This window comes from Dromiciops gliroides, chromosome 3, assembly GCF_019393635.1.
Source record: "Dromiciops gliroides isolate mDroGli1 chromosome 3, mDroGli1.pri, whole genome shotgun sequence".
Classification (NCBI taxonomy): Eukaryota; Metazoa; Chordata; class Mammalia; order Microbiotheria; family Microbiotheriidae; genus Dromiciops; species Dromiciops gliroides.
In genome coordinates this window covers 90368314-90387693 of record NC_057863.1, presented here as the reverse complement: position 1 = coordinate 90387693, position 19380 = coordinate 90368314, and the positions used below count along the sequence as shown (strand labels likewise).

At 39.9% G+C, this 19380-nt stretch overlaps 1 protein-coding gene across 1 annotated transcript in view; it reads right to left on the bottom strand.

Annotated features, from left to right (window-relative positions):
- Nucleotides 1–18333, bottom strand: part of SIAH3 (siah E3 ubiquitin protein ligase family member 3) — a 91303-nt gene extending 72970 nt beyond the window's left edge. Inside the window, exon 1 of the mRNA XM_043996570.1 lies at nucleotides 18064–18333. Within this exon, the coding sequence (XP_043852505.1) occupies nucleotides 18064–18198 (135 nt within the window). The 5' untranslated portion in view covers nucleotides 18199–18333. The remainder of the gene's footprint in view (nucleotides 1–18063) is intronic.
- Nucleotides 18334–19380: the final 1047 nt, after the last annotated feature.

The following is a 19380-nucleotide window of genomic DNA, read 5'->3' as shown; positions in this document are numbered from 1 at the left end:
ATGAATGAGTGGGTCTGTGGGTGACAGGTGTCATGGTGTCAGTCATAGCCACTGAATAACCAATCATTTCAAATATGATTTGCTATACAATCACTGTTCTAGCACACCTAGAGTAATTGTACTGGAGATGATCAAAAGGAAACAGAACCTCAGTAGTCACTGTTTTTTATTCTACTTGTCCATAGAATTCAAACAATCCTGAAAAATAATTTCCTGAAACATTAATGTATTCACCTTTTTTTTGGTGGGGCAATGAGGGTTAAGTGACTTGTCGAGGGTCACAGAACTAGTAAGTGCCAAGGTTGGATTTGAACTCAGGTCCTCCTAAATCCAGGGCCAGTGCTTTATCCACTGCACCACCTAGCTTCCCCCAACATCAATAGATCAGAGCTAGACTTCCTCTATCAATTTTCTTGGAGGATATAAAACAATCACACTCTTCTGATTTCTTATGAACCCCTTCTCATGTGGCAGAAGGCACACAGTGTTATCATTTCCATTTTCTAGGTAGAGAAACTGAGGCCCTGGATGGTTTAATTAAGTTGTCTTCAGTCATAAAGTGAATCACAACTTTTCTGCCTCTCATCTTCACTCTTTTAAGTGAATTTGGTAAGATCCAGTTCTCCAGGACTACAAAAGAAAGTTGGAGTAGAAAATAAGAGATGCTATAATAAATCTTTCTTTCTCCTTCTATCCTTGGAGGACACTACTTGAAGGTGTTGGAAACAAGAAGCCAGTTAAGAGGACAAGGAAGAAACAGTTAAAGAAGGAGAGGTTGTTTTTCTACAGGGCATGTGGTAATCAAAACAGTAAATAATCAAAGATCAAATGTCACCTGGTAGTCAAGGAAGCAGAAAAAAACCACCATTACATTTGGCAATTAGGAGATCATTCAGGAGAGTTGTGAGAATGGAAACTGGATTATAAGAAGTCATCATTATTACTGTTATTATTAATAACACATCAACCAATAATTCATATGTGAATAGTGCTATCATATGATATGGCACTTTTCTCACACCACCCCTGTGAGGTAAGGCATGCAAGCATTATTTTCCTGGTTTTACAGATGTAGAAACTGAGGACCAGAGAGTTTTAGTGAACTATCTAAGGTAACACAGTGAGTTCATGTCAAAATTGATTCAAATCCTAATCTTCTGTCTCCAAGTACAGTGTTCTTTCTGCTAACCTTGGGTCTCACAAGGCTCTGTCCTAAGATCTTTTCTTTCTTCCTCTGTATTATTATCTATGCAGATGATTCACAGGTCTACTTCTCTAGTCCCAATCTCTCTCTTAACCTCCAGACTCTCATCTTCAACTATTAGACATCTCAAATTGGATGCATTGTAGATACCTTAAACTCAACATGTCCAAAACCAAACTCATTGTCTCTCCCTCCCCCCTCAAAATCCTCTCTTCTTTTCTGACTTCCTTGTTACTGGTTATTTTCTGTGTTTTGTTTTGTTTTGGTTTTTTTGTAATTGCATGTCCAATTTATTGATCAGCTCTTTCTTTTATTGCTGAGACTCTTTAGAGATATACATTTTCCCCTAAGTACTGCTTTGGCTATATCCCCCAAATTTTAAAATGTTGTTTAATTGTTTTCATTATACTTAATCAAATTATTGATTATTTTAGGATTGTTTTTTAGTTTCCAATTAATTTTTAATCTTTGCTTTAAAGGTCCTTTACTGAATATAACTTTATTGCATGGTGATCAGCAAAAATGCATTTAATATTTCTGTCTACCTGCATTTCTTTGTGAGATTTTAATGCCCTATGGTCAATTTTTGGAAAGGTGTACATACAGCTGAGAAATAGTATTATTCTATTCACATATCTCGTCTCTTTTTTGTTTTTTGTTTTTGTTAGATTCACCCATGTCTGAGAGAGGAAAATTGAGGTGCACTTCTCTTTGGGACAGCTACATGGTGTAGAGGATAGTGTACTGGGTTTGGAGTCAGGAAGATCTGAGTTCAAATCTAGCCTCAGACACTTACTTACTGTATGACCCTGGGCAAGTCACTTCACCTTTGTTTGCCTTAATCCACTGGAGAAGAAAATGGCAGACCACTCCAGTATCTTTACCAAGAAAACTTCATGGACAAAGTGAATGGGGTCACATAGAGTTGGGCATGACTTAACAACTATTATTCTTTTACTATCTATTTCTCCCTGTTATTCATTTAATTTTTCCTTTAAGAATTTATATGCTATGCCACCTGGTTCATATATGTTTAGTATTGGTATTAATTCATTGTCTATGATACCTTTCAGCAAAGTATAGTTTCCATGTTTATTTCTTTTAATTAGGTCTATTTTTGCTGTTGCTTCATCTGAAAGAATGATTATAACCCCCTGCCTTTTTTAAAACTTCATAATAGATTCTGCTCTATCTCCTTATTTTAACCCTGTGTGTATCTTTCTCATAAACAAAATTTTGCTGGTTCTGGTTTCTAATCCATTCTCCTTTCTTCTCTATTTTTTATGAGTTAGTTCATCCTATTGACATTGTTTTGACTGTTAATTGTATATTTCCCTCTACCCTATTCTCTAATGCTTTTCTTTCCCTTTGTTTCCTGTCCCCATTTTAAGAGTTTGCTTTGCTTTTGACTAATCTCTACCTTAATTTACCCTGCCTTTTATTCCCTCCCCCTTTCTCTTAACCCCTTTCCCTTCTATCACCCTGTTGGGTGATATATATTTCCATACTCAACTGCCTGTATGCATATATATATATATATATGTATATATATATATATATATATATATATATATATATATATATATATTCTTCCATCCTTTGATTAGGTCAGATGGGAGTATGGTTTCAAGTGTTACCTGCTTTCCCTCACTCCTTCCTCCTTGTTGTATAGACTTCAACTTACATACTTCATTTACATTACATAATTTCCCCCATTCTTCCTCTCTCTTCTCCTCCTCCCCCAATGTAGACTATAGTGTGGGGACCAATTTTTAAGTGGCTCGCCGCAATATTGGAGCAAGGAAGGAGACTGGCAGCCTCCCTCAAAACAGAACAAGATTTATTTTAACAAGAATGAACTTAAAAAAAACAACAACACACACAAACTGGATCAGTAGGATCAAGGGAAAGGAAATAAAATGGGGAAAGGGAAATTATAATACCTGAAAAAATACCACAGCCCAGGAATCAGATGAAAATACAAAGCAGAATGCCTGTCGCTTTCCAGCTTCCACCTAGAATGCCCAATTCTCCTCCCCCAAACCTAGAAACACCCCACACAGTCCCAGCCAATGGGATGGCTGCTCTGACAGTCACATGACGGTCCTCACTAGGCTTCCAATCATGTAGGCGTCGGCGAGTGGTGATGACATGAGATGCCAGAACCCTGGCAACAACCAGTGGGTAGAGCACCGTGAATGGGGGAAAGAACAATCAAACTGTGCATACTTTAAAAAAAATTTTTTTTAGTGTGTGTGTGCATACATTTTTGATCTAGGTCTGTATCCCAAAGAAATAATTTAAAAAGTGGAAAGGGCCTACAAATACAAAAATACTTATAACAGCTCTTTTTGTGGTGGCAAAGAATTGGAAATTGTGGGGATATCCATTAATTACTTAATGGATGACTAAGTTGTCGTAGATAAATGTAATAGAATACTAGTGTGCTATAAGAAATGATGAGCAAGCAAATTTCAGAAAAACCTGGAAAGATTTACATTAACTGATACAAAGTGAAATGAGCAGAACCAGGAGAACATTGTACAAAGTAACAGCAATATTGTGCGATGATCAGCTATGAATAACTTAACTCTTCTCAACAATACAATGATCCAAGACGATTCTAAAGGATTCATGATGGAAAATGCCCTCCAAGTGCAGAGAAAGAACTGATGTAGTCTGAATGCAGATTTAAGCACACTAATTTTTGCTTTTGTTATTCTTTTCACGCTTTTTTCCCTTTTGGTCTGTTTCTTTGGGCTAAATGTGACTAATATTAAAATACATTCTATGTTTTTGCACATATATAATCTACATCAAATTGCTTACTATATAGGGAGAGGGAGGGAAGGGATGGAGAAAATTTGGAACTCAAAAAAATTTAATGAATGTAAAAAAATTGTCTTGTTTGGCATTCAAAGTCCTTCATAACTTGCCTCACTACTGACCTTTCTAGTCCTCTTATACCTTAAAGTCCATCACATACTCAGCAGTCTAGTGACATTGGCTTCCTAGCTGTTCCTCAAACAAGAAATTCCACCCCAATATCCAGGTATTTTGTTGGCTCCTCCCCATGCTTGAAATGCTCTCTCCTTATCTTCACCTCTTAGCTTCCCTGGTTTGCTTCAAGATTAAGCTAAAATCCCATCTTCTAAAGGAAGCCTATCCTGATTCCCCTTAATTCTAGTGCCTTCCCTCTATTACTTCCAATTTATCCTGTGCATAGCTTGTTCATACACAGCTGTTTGCATGCTCTCCCAGACTACCAGACTGTGAGCTCCTTAAGAGATGGCATTGTTTTGCCTTTCCCTGTATCCCCAGTACTTAGCACAGTACCTGGCACATAGTAGGTGCTTAATAAATGTTTAGTGACTGACTGACTCCTTTGTGCTGGGCAGGTAGAGGAGCTGAGGTTCTACTGTGTCAAAACTCAACTTCAGAAGAAGACTTAGCTCCCTAATTCACATTGAAAATTCTGACTTGATTTTATTATTCTGACAGACCTGCCATTCATCCTACTAAGGGTGCTCCGAGATCTCCTTTTCTTTCATTTTAAAAATAAAATCACAGGAAGATGCCTGAAGTTCCTTAAAGAGTTTTGCTTCAATTTTGTGACAAATTGGGGGAAAGAGTTGGTTGAATTTGCTATAAAATGTATGGGGTTTTTTTCTTAGTAAGATTAGCTTCTTCTTTCTGATAGGCAAATTCCTTTTTATTTCCATTGATTTTTTTTCTTCCTCTTGGAGTTGAGAAAAAATAAATTGCAGCAATACAGTGTGAATACTAATCAAGTACAGAATTTCAGAGGCCAGCAGCGCTTATACAAAACAGGTGTCGTTTGGATTAGAGAAAACTTCTCTTGAAGTAATTTTGCCTCTGTATAAAAGGATTATTCCTGGGGAAGGAAAAAAAAGGCCCTGTCTACTGTTTCCCCACATGTGAATCTTGCCTTCCTCTAGTCCCTTAATGTTCAGAGTAGGCAGGTTCTGAATTTCTGATTCAACAAGCTATTTTTCATCTCCATAGAGGAGAAAACCAAAAAGGCACAGATTCCTCTTAGAACAGGAGGAAACTGAGATAACCATGCAGATGAAGCCATGGAATTCTCTTTTCTATAGTTCTTTCTAAGCTATATACATAGGTACATACATATCTATGTTTCTGTGTATATGTACATATGTTTATTGATGTATTATGGACTAGATTCATCTCTTGGGTAAATTTCCAGTTCTCTGATTCTATGAGCAATAGAAATTTCCTGTTAGCAAAGGCTCATAAGTAGCAAAACAGATTACTTAGGGAGCATCTACTAATTAGACATCTTAAGAAATAAGGTTGTTACCCACCTGCCAGCAATTGACTAGATTATGGATTGGAGACTCTTTTATTTGTTTGTGCTACTATTAGTCAATCAATAAACATTTATTAAACACCTACTATGTGCCAAACACTGTGCTAAGCACCAGGGATACAAAGAAAGGTAAAAATCCCTGCCCTCCAGGAGGTGTGTAATCTAATAGATGTGTCAATATAAAAATAACTGTACAAAAATGGTATGTATAGGATAAAATGGAAATAATCAACAAAGGGAAGGCACTAGAGTTTAAGAGGGGTCAGGAAAGGATTCCTGTAGAAGGTGATATTTTAACTGGGATTTGAAACAAACCAGAGAAGTCAGGAGACAGAAATGAGGAGACAGACCCTTCCAGGCATGGAGAATGGCCAATGAAAATGCCCAGTCTGGAGATGGGGTTTCTGGTTTGAGGAACAGCAAGAAGACCAGTGTCACTTGATCAATGAGTATGTGATGGGATATGAGGTATAAGAAGATTGTAAAGGTGGGGAGGAGGGCAAGTTATGAAAGGCCTCAAATGCTGAACAGAGAATTTTATATTTGTTCCTGGAGGTGATAGATTTGGACAGTACCTATGTGTGTCACTGAAAGGCCTAAAGAAAACAGGAAAAATGGATGGGAAAAAGAGAAAGAAGTAACAAACAAATGAACAAAAGAAAAAAAACAAGAAGGAATGAAGAAAGGAAGGAAGGAGGGAACTAAGGAGGGAAGGAGAGAGGAAACTAAAGAGGGAAGGAGGAAGTAAGGAAAAGATAGAGGGAAGGAGGAAGGGAAAATGTAAGAAAATCAAATTAAATTCAAACTCCCAGGCAACTAAAATTATAAATGACAGATGAGGTGTTTATGAAAGTAGTGGAAGTTTTCGCCATAGAAATGAATCAACACAAAGCATGTATTAAGCATTTACCATTTGACAAGCAAGGATGGGAATTCCCTACACCAACAAAATCACAGGTCTATCACACACACACACACACACACACACACACACACACACACACAACTATAGTAGACACTGGGGATCTACATGGACAAAAACAGTCCTTACTTTCAAAGACCTTATACACTTAGAGGATATCAGAAGCCAAGAAAATGAGTATAAGGGACCCCAGTGGATTCCTCAGGCACACTAAGTCCCCAGCTGTTGCCTTTTTGAACTCTAGAGATATTTTCTAGCTTATGAGTCAGTAATGGTGGCTAAGGATAATCTTACCTAGATTGCCTTCAGTTTTGAACAGCTTACTTCATTATTGGAAGCAGATCTTGACATCATCAGAGTTACTCTAAACCTATTGAATTAGCCCCAGTCCAGCTCAAAATAATTGTGAGGGGAGCCCTAGGGAATATCTGGCCAGGTGATTCACTTCCCCCTGTAGCCACAGAAAAGCACTTTCTGAGGCTTTCAACTTGTTTAGTTGACACATTTGTTGATACATAGAGGAAAGAGGCTAAGCTATGGGGGTAAGAAGGAGACAGTTGTGGACCATAGCCCTAAAGGGGCACTTCCCTGGGTTTGAGGCAAGGGGAAGCAGGGCTTTTTACTGTTTGTGTTTTCGAGACTGGTCCTTATCATGCTGTCAGGACAGAGATGAAAGTATAGCAGACAGGTGGAACCTTGCTACATCAGAGCAATTTGCAGCAAGCAGTAGGTTGTAAGGATCGGGTTCCCTTTTTTGTCCGTGCATGTGTTTTCCCCTGGGATCTGTGGGTTTTCCTGGAGGGTCTTGTGCTTCTGGCCATGGTGCTGATCTGTCTGAGGTTTATGAAGAAAGATGTGTGTGGCTTTGAAATGGTTTCACAAAATCACTCTCTTCACTAGTCCCTTCAGCGAGGCCCCCCTTCTTCAGGACATGGTGATTTCAGGTGGAGAACCCCTTGCCCAGAGGGGACCCTGACAACAGTTACAAGCTATCCCTAAAATATCCACTCCATTCCTCAGAATGAGAACCCTAGGCAAAAAAAGTGGCAGCTTGCCTGAGGGTCACTCAGCAAGTCCCTGACAGAAGCCTCAGGTGCTAAATAAAAGGGGCCTCAGCTTTCTTTTAGGATGATGGTCACTGATGAGCAGGATCAGACTTTCCCAGCAGCTTTTTTTCAAAATGTCAGGTATTGATCTGGGTTTTGGTTGATTCTTAAGAAGTAGTGTCTTCCTAATGCCCAGCTAAGCCGCGTCTGCTGTCTGCAAGTATTATCTTCCACTAGCCTTCTGGTACTTAAAATGAGTTCTCCCTTTTGCTCCTAGCCACTGTGCCCCAGCAAGCTCCAAGCCGGCGCCATACCCAAAGACGCCACAGGCCATACCCTGCAGCTGCCAGGATTCCCACAGCTCCTGCACCAGCCAGTTCTGCAGCAATCAGATCTCTCCCTCCTAATCACAGACTCACTATTAAAAATACATTAAAGGACCAAGAAATGATTAAGAGATACAGGGGTGTACAAGTAAAACTGACGTTTCCAGTTAAACCCATCTTCCAAATTAGTCACAGTTACCCTGCTGCTCTGCTAAAAACACTAGCCTGCTTTCAGATTTGTTTTTTTGAGGTACTTTCATTCTGTATCAACAATCTAAATGGAAATAGAGCCTTTTTTAAAAAAAAAAAATCAAGATTCAGTGCAGTTATTTACAAGTCTGGAGGTAGTGTTGGATGGCTCTGCATGACCTCTACCTTTGAGAATCTCCGTCCTCTTCTGTATTATGTTTATGTCAGCATCAGGGAACCAGTAAGTGTTTCCCTTTTTAAAGCCCTGCTACTTCCCCCTATGATTTACACACTGTCAAGGAGCTGAGGACAAGGTGCACTTGGGAAGAGGTCCAGTTCTGCTGGAAGGACAGATTAGAAAGACAGTGTTCTCAGCTAGAATACATTCCTCGTCCCCAAGGGCTCTGCAATTATCTTTCTTTCTCCTTCACCCAGTCATCCCCATCCCTTACACAATAGTAATTGGCTGCATGTAAGGCCACTAGGTGGCATAGTGGACCTGGAGTCAGGAAGACCAGAGTTCAAATTCTGTCTCAGCTGCTTACTAGCTATCTATCCCTAGGCAAGTCATTTAACCTTTCTCTGTCTCAGTTTCTTCATTTTAAAAATGTGAGTAAATACTAGCATCTACTTCACAGTGGGTCAGATGAGACTGCTTTATAACACACTTTGCAAACCTGAAAGGTTTCTATAAGTGCTAGCCATTGTTATTATTCCATATTTCTCACCACATTGTAGGAGGCAAAGCTAATCAACTCCAGCCATAGGGCTTTGTATTTTATGAACATTACATTTCTATATAGGCAACCTCTAAGGTTCAAACTGATGGCAATTTCATTGTTTTGTAGATTATAAATCCTTTAAAAATATCCATACTACATTTCGGTTCTGAACAAAAGGCATGGCACTGAGCTCACATATCTAACAGGGAATGATAGGATCATAGATTTAGAGCTGAGAGGAACCTCAAAAAATCATCTAATCCAACCCTTCATTTTTATAAATGGGGAAACTAAGTCCCAACGTGGTTATGTGATTTACCTAATCACACAAAGGCAGTAAGTGTATTCATTTGTCTCTGTAGCCCAAAGAGGAATGCTACAAAAGGCTCTTGGATTAGGAAGACTTTCCACAGAGTATTGCCCTGCTACAATAGAACCCAGAGTAACTTCTATACCACCATGAGGATAAGTGGAACTCCAGTCAAGGACCACATAAATTAATAAGGTTAATATTTGTAGTTTATTATAATTAACAATGTTCTTTCTTTTGAACAACTACAGATTAGGTAGTATAAGTATTATTGTTATCCAGATTTCACATATGAGGAAATTGAAGCTCAGTTTGATAAGGACCAAGCAAAGGATAAGAGCTAGTGATACAAAACAAAAATTAAGTAGCCCTTCCCTTAAGAAGCTTAGAGTCAATTGAGAGAAATAACACATACACAGATAGGACAATACAAAAGCACAGATTTATCAAGAAAAGGTCATGCCAAATGAATCATTTCTTTTTCCTTTTTTGGATAGGGAATGTTGGTTACTAAACCAGTAGGTCAGTAGGATGCCATGCATACAAAATGCCTGGATTTCAGTGTGGCATTTAATCAAGTCTTTTGGGAGATCTTTGTGGACAAGTATGAAGATAATAGGCCAAATGACAGTACAAGAAGGCAGACCAAGAACTGGCAAATAAATGTCCATACCCAAAAAAGTGGTGATCAATGGACTGATGTCAGTCTGGAGGAAAGTTTCTATCCAAGTGCCCCAGGCATCCTTGGTTCTATTCTTCATTTTCTCAATGGATATCTCAGATGAAAGCTTGGACAGCACGCTGCCCGTATTTGTAGAGAAAATGAAGCTGAGCTATTTTCAAGTATCTGAATTATAATCATGGAGAAGAATCTTGAAATGTTGAAATGAAGGCTTAAGTTTCAGGGTTCTCATTCCAACCTGCTCTTTATCATTGTGGCAGGGGAATAAGGATGTCATGCATAAAAGTCGTTATTCCCCAAACAGCCTCTTTGGGCCCACATAAGAGGAAACTTGATACAGTTTGATCACAGACCAGCATTATACTATTGAATAAGTGGAACACATAGATAATTCCCTAATCTCATTGTAGCTATTAGCATCAACTTTCTCTGCTGCTTGCCTTTCATTCAAATTGCTAATAAGTCTCTAATAAATTGACTAGTTGGGACAGTAGTTGTTATATGACTCTGGGGCCACACTTGCAAATAACCATTAACCAAATGTGTTCTATGACATTATATGCCCTATAAAACTTAATACAGTACAATGTTCTGACTCCGAATTAGGGCTCAAAGAGTTTGAATGAGTTGCAGTGAAAATAGTATGGTCTGAGTATTCATATATTTATTCAACAAGCATTAATTAAGCATCTACTATGCTCAAAGCACCATATAAGAGTTGGGGATACAAATATAAAACAAAAATTAAGTAGGCCCTTCCCTCAAGTAGCTTACAGTCAATTCAGGGAAATAACACATACACAAATGAGACAATACTATATATATATATATATATATATATATATATATATATATATATATATATATATATATGTAAAAATTTTGGGGGGGAGCAACGGGGCTAGGTCAGAAAAGACTTTCTATGACCCTTAAGCTGAGCCTAGAAGGAAGCTAGAGATTCCAATAAGAAAGGATGGAGGGCATTCTGGGCATAGGGGACAACCTGTAGAAAGATACAGAGAAAAGAGAGAATATCGTATATGGGAAGCAGTAAGTAAACCAATATGGCTGATACATCTAGTGCCTTAAGGGACAATACAGTGAAATCAGTCTGAAAAGATGCATTGTGAACCCAGTCATCATTGGGTTATGGCTTTGTCTCTTCTCTTTTATAATGTAGTATCTGTGGGTTGTGGATTCATCTTCATCTCTTTCTCCTGTCCAGCTCTAAAGATGCAAAGGGGAAATGAAATGACCAAAGACTGGGCAACAGAAGGGAAGAGAGATGAGCATAGAGGGCTGGAAAGCTCACAAATGGAATCTAAGCCCCTGCAAAATTGAGATGTAGCTCCATGGGTCCAATGTCAATAACTCACATGTTGAAGTTGAAAGCTTTTGTTGGAAATCTTTATCCCCTTTAAAACATTTATTTACCAGTGAAATTTTCTCTTTAAAAATCTGCTCTAAAAGCAATGCCAAGACATTTAGCTGTCATGTTGCCTCATCCCTAAGTATTATTAAGGAGCAACCAGCCCCTGGAAGTCTTCCCTATTCCCCACTTCCATGGCAAGAGTATTCTGTCAATCATGACTTCTTTACTGGTACTTTGCACTACTGCCATCTACACACGCGCGCGCGCGTGCGCGCACACACACACACACACACATACACTCCATATTCTAATTCCCATTATTATACCCATGTCCCCATGCAAGCTCCACTGCTGGATTGTAACTTCCTTGAGGACAGAAACTAACTTATTCATCTTGTTACCCCTCCTCGAGGCAATGTTTTGCACATAGAAAGAACTTCAATGAAGGTCTACCTAGTACAAAGATTCAAGGAAAAGAAGTATGTTGGGGGTGGAGGCTATGGTTGAGGAAGGAAAAAAACTTCACAAGGTAATTCCTTTAGCTTTAGAGATGGCTCTTGAATTTGGTCTGCACTACTGTTGTGTGTGTGTGTTGTTGTTGTTGCTGCTGCTGCTGCTGGGACAGCTAGATGGTGCAGTGGATAGAGTACCAGGCTTACAGTCAGGAAGATCTGACTTCAAATCCAGTCTCAGACACTTACTAGCTATGTAATCTATGTGAGTCTCTATTAGCCTCAGTTCCTCATCTGTAAGATGGGGACATACTGGAAAAGGAAATGGCAAACCACTCCAGTATCTTTGCAAAGAAAACCCCATGGAGAAAAGCTCATGGGGTCACATAGAGTTGGACACAACTGAACAACACTATTCTTTCTTTACTTCATCCCCACTCCCCTTAAAGACACATGGACTTTTAAAAATTAAATCCATAGTAATTTGAAGCAACGCCCTGAAACTGAACCCTTTGCCAGAAATAATTAAAATAAAGCCCTTGTTGTCCTATTTACCCTCAGCTGTATCCCTATGTGCCTTTGTCCCTAAAGTCACGATAATGAATTATGTGAGGGGACCGTTTCAAAGATTGAGTAGATTTTCCAAAAGGGTCAACTCAGGGATAGTTGGCGAAGTATTTGCTCCCTTGACTTTGGCACTGAGAGGAAGGAAATTGTCCTCTAAAGAGTGGATTGGCAATAATGTGTAGATGTCAGTGGAGGGACTTCTGACTGTTTGCCTCAAAGCAGCAGTGCTGATCTACATTCTGAAGTGCCTTTAACTAGGGCTGTGGTTAAGGACATGCAGCAATTAATCTGCTAAACTGCTGCTGTCCCACCTGGGAAGTGCTGAGTGCTCACCCAAAAACCTTTGCCCTCATATGCTTCAGTCATCCTCATTCTAGATGCCTGGAATCTGGGACAGGCACTGGGAGAAAGAATGGGTTTATAGAGAAGGTCACACTATGGGGGTAGGAAGTGACAGGAAGCTATAGACGACACAAAACAGCAACTCTCTATTGAAAGTGAGAGGCAGTGTAGCTTAATGGATGGAAAACTGAATTCAAAGCTAAGAATACTTGTACTTAGGTCTGTCCTCTGGCACATACCAGTTGTGTGACCCTAGGTAAATAACTTAATTTCTTATAGCAATGGGCAACTCTTATGACCCACATAATTATAGAATTATAGAGAAGTTACAAAAAAAGTGCCACCCTGCATTGGTAGAGGGAGTTTCCCCACCTAGGAGTTCCCTATACCTATGAAATCATAGCTCTAGTCCTTATCACTAACCCTACAAGTGAGGTACTATTCTAGACAGTAGGGATTCAAATACAAAACAAAATAAAATACAGTACCAGACCTCCAGAATCTTAGATTCTATTGGGAAGGTAAGATATACGCACCAATAAATATGATCAAAGGCAAAAATTTTAAGTACAGATGATCACAATTGGGAGGAAAATCATACATTATTTCATCTACCTCTTCGTTTTACAGAAGAGGAAATAGAGACCGAGAGAATTAAAGTCATTTAAGGCCATAGTGTTCACTTAAGGTCACTTAAGGTTATACAACAAATGATAGAACTGGGATTCCAGCCCAGGTCCTCTGATACACATATGCTCTTTCCACTATCTCATGCTATCTGGATCTCTGAAAGAGATTTGGAAGAGATCTTAGAAATCATCTAGTTTCTCTCTGTCCTTTTGCAGATGAGGAAACAGCCTAAAAACATGAAATGATTTACCCTAGATCACACAGATAGGAAATCATTTTTGTTGTTCAGTCATGTCAGATTCTCTGTGACATTTTGTGCTTTCTTGGCAAAGATATTGACTGGAGTGATTTACCATTTCCTTCTCCATTTCATTTTATAGATGAGGAAACTGAGGCAAACAGAGTTACGTGTAAGAAATGACAAGCAGGATGACTTCAGAAAGGCCTGGAAAGACATGTATGAAATGATGTATTATGAAGTGAGCAGAACCAAGAGAACATTGTATACAGAAACAGCAATATCGTTTGATGAAGAAATGTGAATGACTTGGCTATTCTCAACAATATAATGATTCAAGACAATCCCAAAGGACTATTGATGAAACATACTATCTACCTCCAAAGAAAGAACTGATATTGATGGAACAGAATGAAGCATGCTATTTTTAACTTTCTTTCATTTTTTTCTTTTAATCAAATTTGCTTTACAAAATGACAATTACGGTAATGTTTTACATAATCATACATGTATAACCCATATCTGATTGTTTGCTGCCTCAGGAAAGGGGGGGGGGAGGAGGGAAAGAGGGATAAAAATTGGAATCCAAAACTACAAATTAAAACATTTATTATTAAAAAACATAAAAACAAAAACAAACAAAAAACAGAGTTAAGTGACTTGCCCAGGATCACACAGGTGGTAAGCATCTGAAGCTGGATTTGAACTCAGGAAGATGATTCTTTCTGATTCCAAACTTGGTGCTCTATCTACTTCACCACCTAGCTGCTCATAGGGAATAATAGAGACAAATAATTGAACTCAGGTCTTCTGACTTTCAATCTAATACACCATGTTGCTATGGCAAAATGAAGGGAAGGGTTTGGAATTTGAATTTGTGGGGGTTATGTGCCTTTTTGGCTTTTTTTTTTTTTTTTTTTTTTTGCAGAGCAGGACAATGAGGGTTAAGTGACTTGCCCAGGGTCGCACAGCTAGTAAGTTTCAAGTGTCTGAGGCCAGATTTGAACTCAGGTACTCTTGAATCCAGGACTGGTGCTTTATCCACTGTGCCACCTAGCCACCCCCTATGTGCCTTTTTGAAGAAAAGACTTGCACAGTGGTTAGGAGAAGGCAAAGGATAAAGAGGAGATATGCCCATTCAGAATAAGATGAAGGTTTGCTTGATTGGTGTCCCCACGCTTGCCACCCACTTTGCCCACTTTCCAAAAACCTCTTTCTGAATGGAGAGGTTGAGGACACTGAGCCAGGGTTGCCTGCTATGTTGTGGGCAAACCTTTTCTTTGTTTGGGGATGAAGTATCCTGGTATACCGAATCATAGAACCTTCTCAACAGAGAGGTCTCTGAGAAGGAAGAAATCCAGGGAGACAGACAGAAATAAAAAGCCACCTAGAGATATGGAGGGACACTGAGACTCATTTGCACTCAAACAAGAATGCTTCATTTACTGATTCTTCCCATGCCTAGTAAACACTTAAAAAAAACTTTCCCTGAAAGCTATGTCCCTAACGTCAGAGGCACCAGCACACTGGTACTCAAAGCAATCCTCTTTAATTAGGGTTGGCTTACAGAGTGTAATTGTTTAACCAGAGTGTCTGCAGTCACAAGAAAGCTTTGGCTTTAATTTCAAAAGAGAGGCATCAGCTTGTCTCTGCTTGAAAGAATCCCAGGTTACTGAGTAAGAGCCATAATAAGATTGAGAATGAAGGTGACCTATAGAAGCCTGGTAAATACATGATTTTCTCTGCTCAGCAAGTGAATTTTGATTATAACTCAGCACTTGCCTCAGGTCCTAAGATGCTGTTAGCATTCTCAAGAAAGATCAGGGAAGAACAAAGTGGAAAATATTTCCACAAAGAAAAACATTGGCTTCCCAACCCTATTTGTGGCCACATTTAACCCAGAAAATTGAAACCAAGGTTGCAATCTATCTGTCCTTGGTCACAATTGTATGGATTAACCTTTCATACAAAAGGGGTTGGGGGTGTGGGGGAGAGGAGATCAATAGCCATTCTTTGGTCAACAATTTTTTATCTTTCTTTTTAAAATTTTATTTCTTAAATATAAGAGGCTCCTATGTCTCTATCTACTAGGTTGTTTCCTTATTCTGTCTGTAGAAAAGAAAATTCAGAATGGGCAATCTCCTTTGTGGGTACATAGATTATCAACACAAGAGAGCTCTGCTTCCTATTGCTTGGCTAGTTAACTACTCTGCTGGGGGTTCTCCCCTCCCCACATACACACACCCTGGAAAAGATCTGTGAATGATCAGGACTCCATAAACCTGGGCTTTGCCTACCTCCTGGTGGACTGCAGATATACCAGAGAGCAGGCAGCAATAGCTTGTAACCATGTGTCTAGCACTGCTACAGACCTTTCCCCACCCCAAGCACACTTGCTTGTCATGCTGCACGCACCCTTAACAGATCACCCAGCTTGCTCTGTTTACCTATTGTGAGGACTGTTTGAGCAAAATCCCCAAATGGTTTTGTGTGGGAAATGAAAAGCAAGAAGGAGAGAGCATTGGAAAATGAGTCATATTTAGTGACAAACTAAGATTATATGCCGCTTTTAGAAAAAGAGGTATTTCTTATATGGTTTTTCCATAGAAAGGGTAGCATTGTGTAATTCATGGAGAACTGTCCTCTGATTCAACAAGACCAGGATTCAAGTCCCACCTCTGACACAGAATTGCCATAGGCTATGTGACCCTGAGCTAGTCACTTGCCTCTGGCAATTCTCAAAGACTGTAAGTTGGAGAGCAGATGGCAAAGGGAGTTTCCTCATTGGGAGTTCTTCCCACCAATACAATCACAGGTGCAGTCAAAAAAGGGGAATAAAAGCCTAAAGACTTTTAGTAAGAGGTTTAGAACTTCCTTTTGGAATCCTCCAAAATGCTAGGGCTCAGGGCTGCTCTCAGTTAGATCCTTCTCATTTATCTGGAATCCTTTCAAGACATTAACAAGTATGTCTTCTCATGTCAACTTTAGCTTTTTTAGGTTATAAATCTAAAAATGCACTAAACTGCAAACTAAAAACTATTCTGATTAAAGATTTTCAAAGATAAAACATTATTTTAAAAGAAAAGACTAAATGGCTCTTTCCTCCCTGTACCAGGTAACTAAAGTGGCAATGAAGTATAATTATTAATGGAATTGTAAATATGGCCTCGAAAGTGGCCATGAAATGGAATATGAAATGATATCATATACAAACATACTGCTGAAACTCACTGAGAGTACACTTCATTTTTAAGGATAAGTCATTAAGAAAAATCTATTTCTGAATGGGGTTAGGAAGAGGGATAGGTTGTTCACACAAAGATGAAAACACAAAGTTAGTCACCTGCTGAAACATAAAGACCCAGTACCTAGGACAGGTCCTTTCCCATAGCTTGCAGAATACTCAACTTCCTGGGGAGAAGTAACTCCCCTAGCATCTTGACCCTAGGATGTAAGTGACTGTCTTTCCTAGGGACTCCTGGGAAGTGAGAGGCTGGGATGGTAGCTCCTACAGTTTAGCACTGACTCACAAGATCCATATTGTCTAGCAGAAGCTTAAGGGTTTCCTGTTGATGAAAAATAAGCCAATGGCAGCTCCCCGAGGTGATCAGAGGAGAGTTTGGGAGAATGACATATCCTATCTGAGGATGCCCATACATTTTACAGGATTCAGGAACAGGGAGTACAGGTGAGGGAAAAGGGGGAGCAGCAGTGAAAGGGGAACAAATCCTCAAGAATCCATCTTGCATTTTACAGCACATTCCGAGAATATTCAGCATATTCATGTTCATCCTGCTATTCTTAGAGTTAGTGGTCTCCACCATTCCGCACCTCCCCTCCTCTCAGCATTCTCTCAGTCAAGCTGTTGGTACTTTATCTCCCCATTGATAATATCTGTAGGAATCCATCAGTGGTTTCCCTTTAACCTGACTGCTCTCTAAAAGAGACACTAACTCACAGGGGCTGGGGCAGCTGCAGCATCAAAATTCTCAGTACAGAGGCCACAGTAAACACAGGCAACAAGGACCGAAGTGTTTAAGGCAGCTAAATAAAGATAGGTTTCCTATTCCTCAGAGAAATTTCTTTTCCTTCCTCTCTTTACCTCTCCCTTGGCCTCAGGGCTGAAGCACAGCTAGCTCACAGGGTCCGGCCCAGCAAACTCAAAGCAATTACCCTTCTAAGGGTAAGGGCAAACAACTTCAAAAAGAGAACTCCCCCTCTTCTCTCTGATGCTCCCCCCCCCCCCGTTTAAGTCTACTCATAAGCCACATCCCTCACTTTGGCACCAGCCAGACGGAGCTTCCAGCGTCCATGTGGTTGGTGCTTCTCCAAACACATTGGAACAGATTGCCATTTCTCTAACTTTTCAAATCATTTCTCCTGAACATTTGTCCCAGGAATATTTGTGACAGAAGGATAAAAAGGGGCAGGCACCCTTGCTCTTCCCACCCCAGTCCCACTTGAATGGCTTTTATGAAAAGAAATGAGAGAGAGACACTCTGGCTACCTTTCTTGAGAGCTGAGCAAACAAAACAACCACAAAATATCTCCTAGTCCCCTGCGCGGGCAGGCGCACACACACACACACACACACACACACACACACACACACACACACCGTCAGAATTGGCTCCAACCTTGTACAAATGCCTGCAAAACCATGCACTCGAACCCAAGCTGGGTGAGGTTCAGACCGAGGGAGCAGCTCACCTTTAGGTTATGCGTGGGGTTGACAACACAGACAAGTTGCCCGGCAGCCGAAAAGACCCTCTTCGCCTTGTAGTGCTGAAACCTGAGATGAATGAGATCTAACACAGCCCCAAAGCACTGGGTGAAGAAAAGCATCACAACTTTTTGGGGTGGGGGGGTCTTGTAGGTAGAGGAAAACAGCGGAGGAGATTGTCAGTCCTTGAGCTCTACTGAAAAGAGCGCAGCCCTCGGAAAAAACTACTCTCCGGCACGGCTTAGCATGCCTTCATATTCATCATCAAAATAAGACGGTTAGAATCTTGCAGCAGTGGGTCGGCCAATCAAAAGGACAGAAATGTTATCCTTGAGGTGCAGAGACAGCCAATAACAAATGCCTCCCCTCCAGAAACTCCCTGATGAATTGAGACTGGTGGAGAATGTATTATTGAACATTACCATATATCAGCACATTGCATTTATCTTGTGATTACAGCCAGCCATACATAATGCTGGGGAGATGGGCTGACAAAATTGATTGCTTAATGTCTCCATTTATTAATTGACTTAATTTAACATGAGAGCCCTCCTTAGTGCCCTGGTCAAAAAAAAGAAAAAGAAAAAGACCAGCATTTAATCCTCGGAACAGTAAAACATCCTGCTCCAAAGTAGTCAGACACCCGAAGAAGAGTGAGACTTGACTCCCACAAGCTGCTTGAGAAGAAAACAAATATTATAAGACTAGAACAGCCCCCCAGAAGAATTTGGCAGCAAGAGAAAAAGTGAGTTGCTCTCAGTCTTAGGGTCTGGCTCTCTATGTGTTGTGCTTTGGATTTCAGATGCTTGCTACATCTTGTTTTCCACTCCTTGTGAGCATAGGAAACCCTAGCAAATGCATCTTCTTTCAAATATACACATATACACGTGCACACACAGATATACATGTAGTACTTAAGAGCACCAATTACTGGAAGCTAGAAGTATGAAAGCATAAAAATGCATAGAGCAAGCTTCTAAAAATAATGAAATCCACAATGCATGAATGCACGCACACAGGGAGAAACCAACACTGAGGGAAAAGTGGCTTGTAAATCAGCAAAGTAATTACAGCTGCTGAGGGTCTTTGCTTGTCATTCATTTGCATACTGGTGGGCAGCAAATTGCTAATTAACCACTGGATTGTTAGTGACGTTTAAAATAGAGATTAAGTTCGCATGTATCCGATCACTTGTCTTTTTTTCCCCTCTGTTTCCAGCAGTAACACATTTCTCCACTTAAGCCTGAAAGGGAACTGGCCCCGCAAAATGCTCAGACTGTGTGTGAACAGAGTCAGCCTGTGTA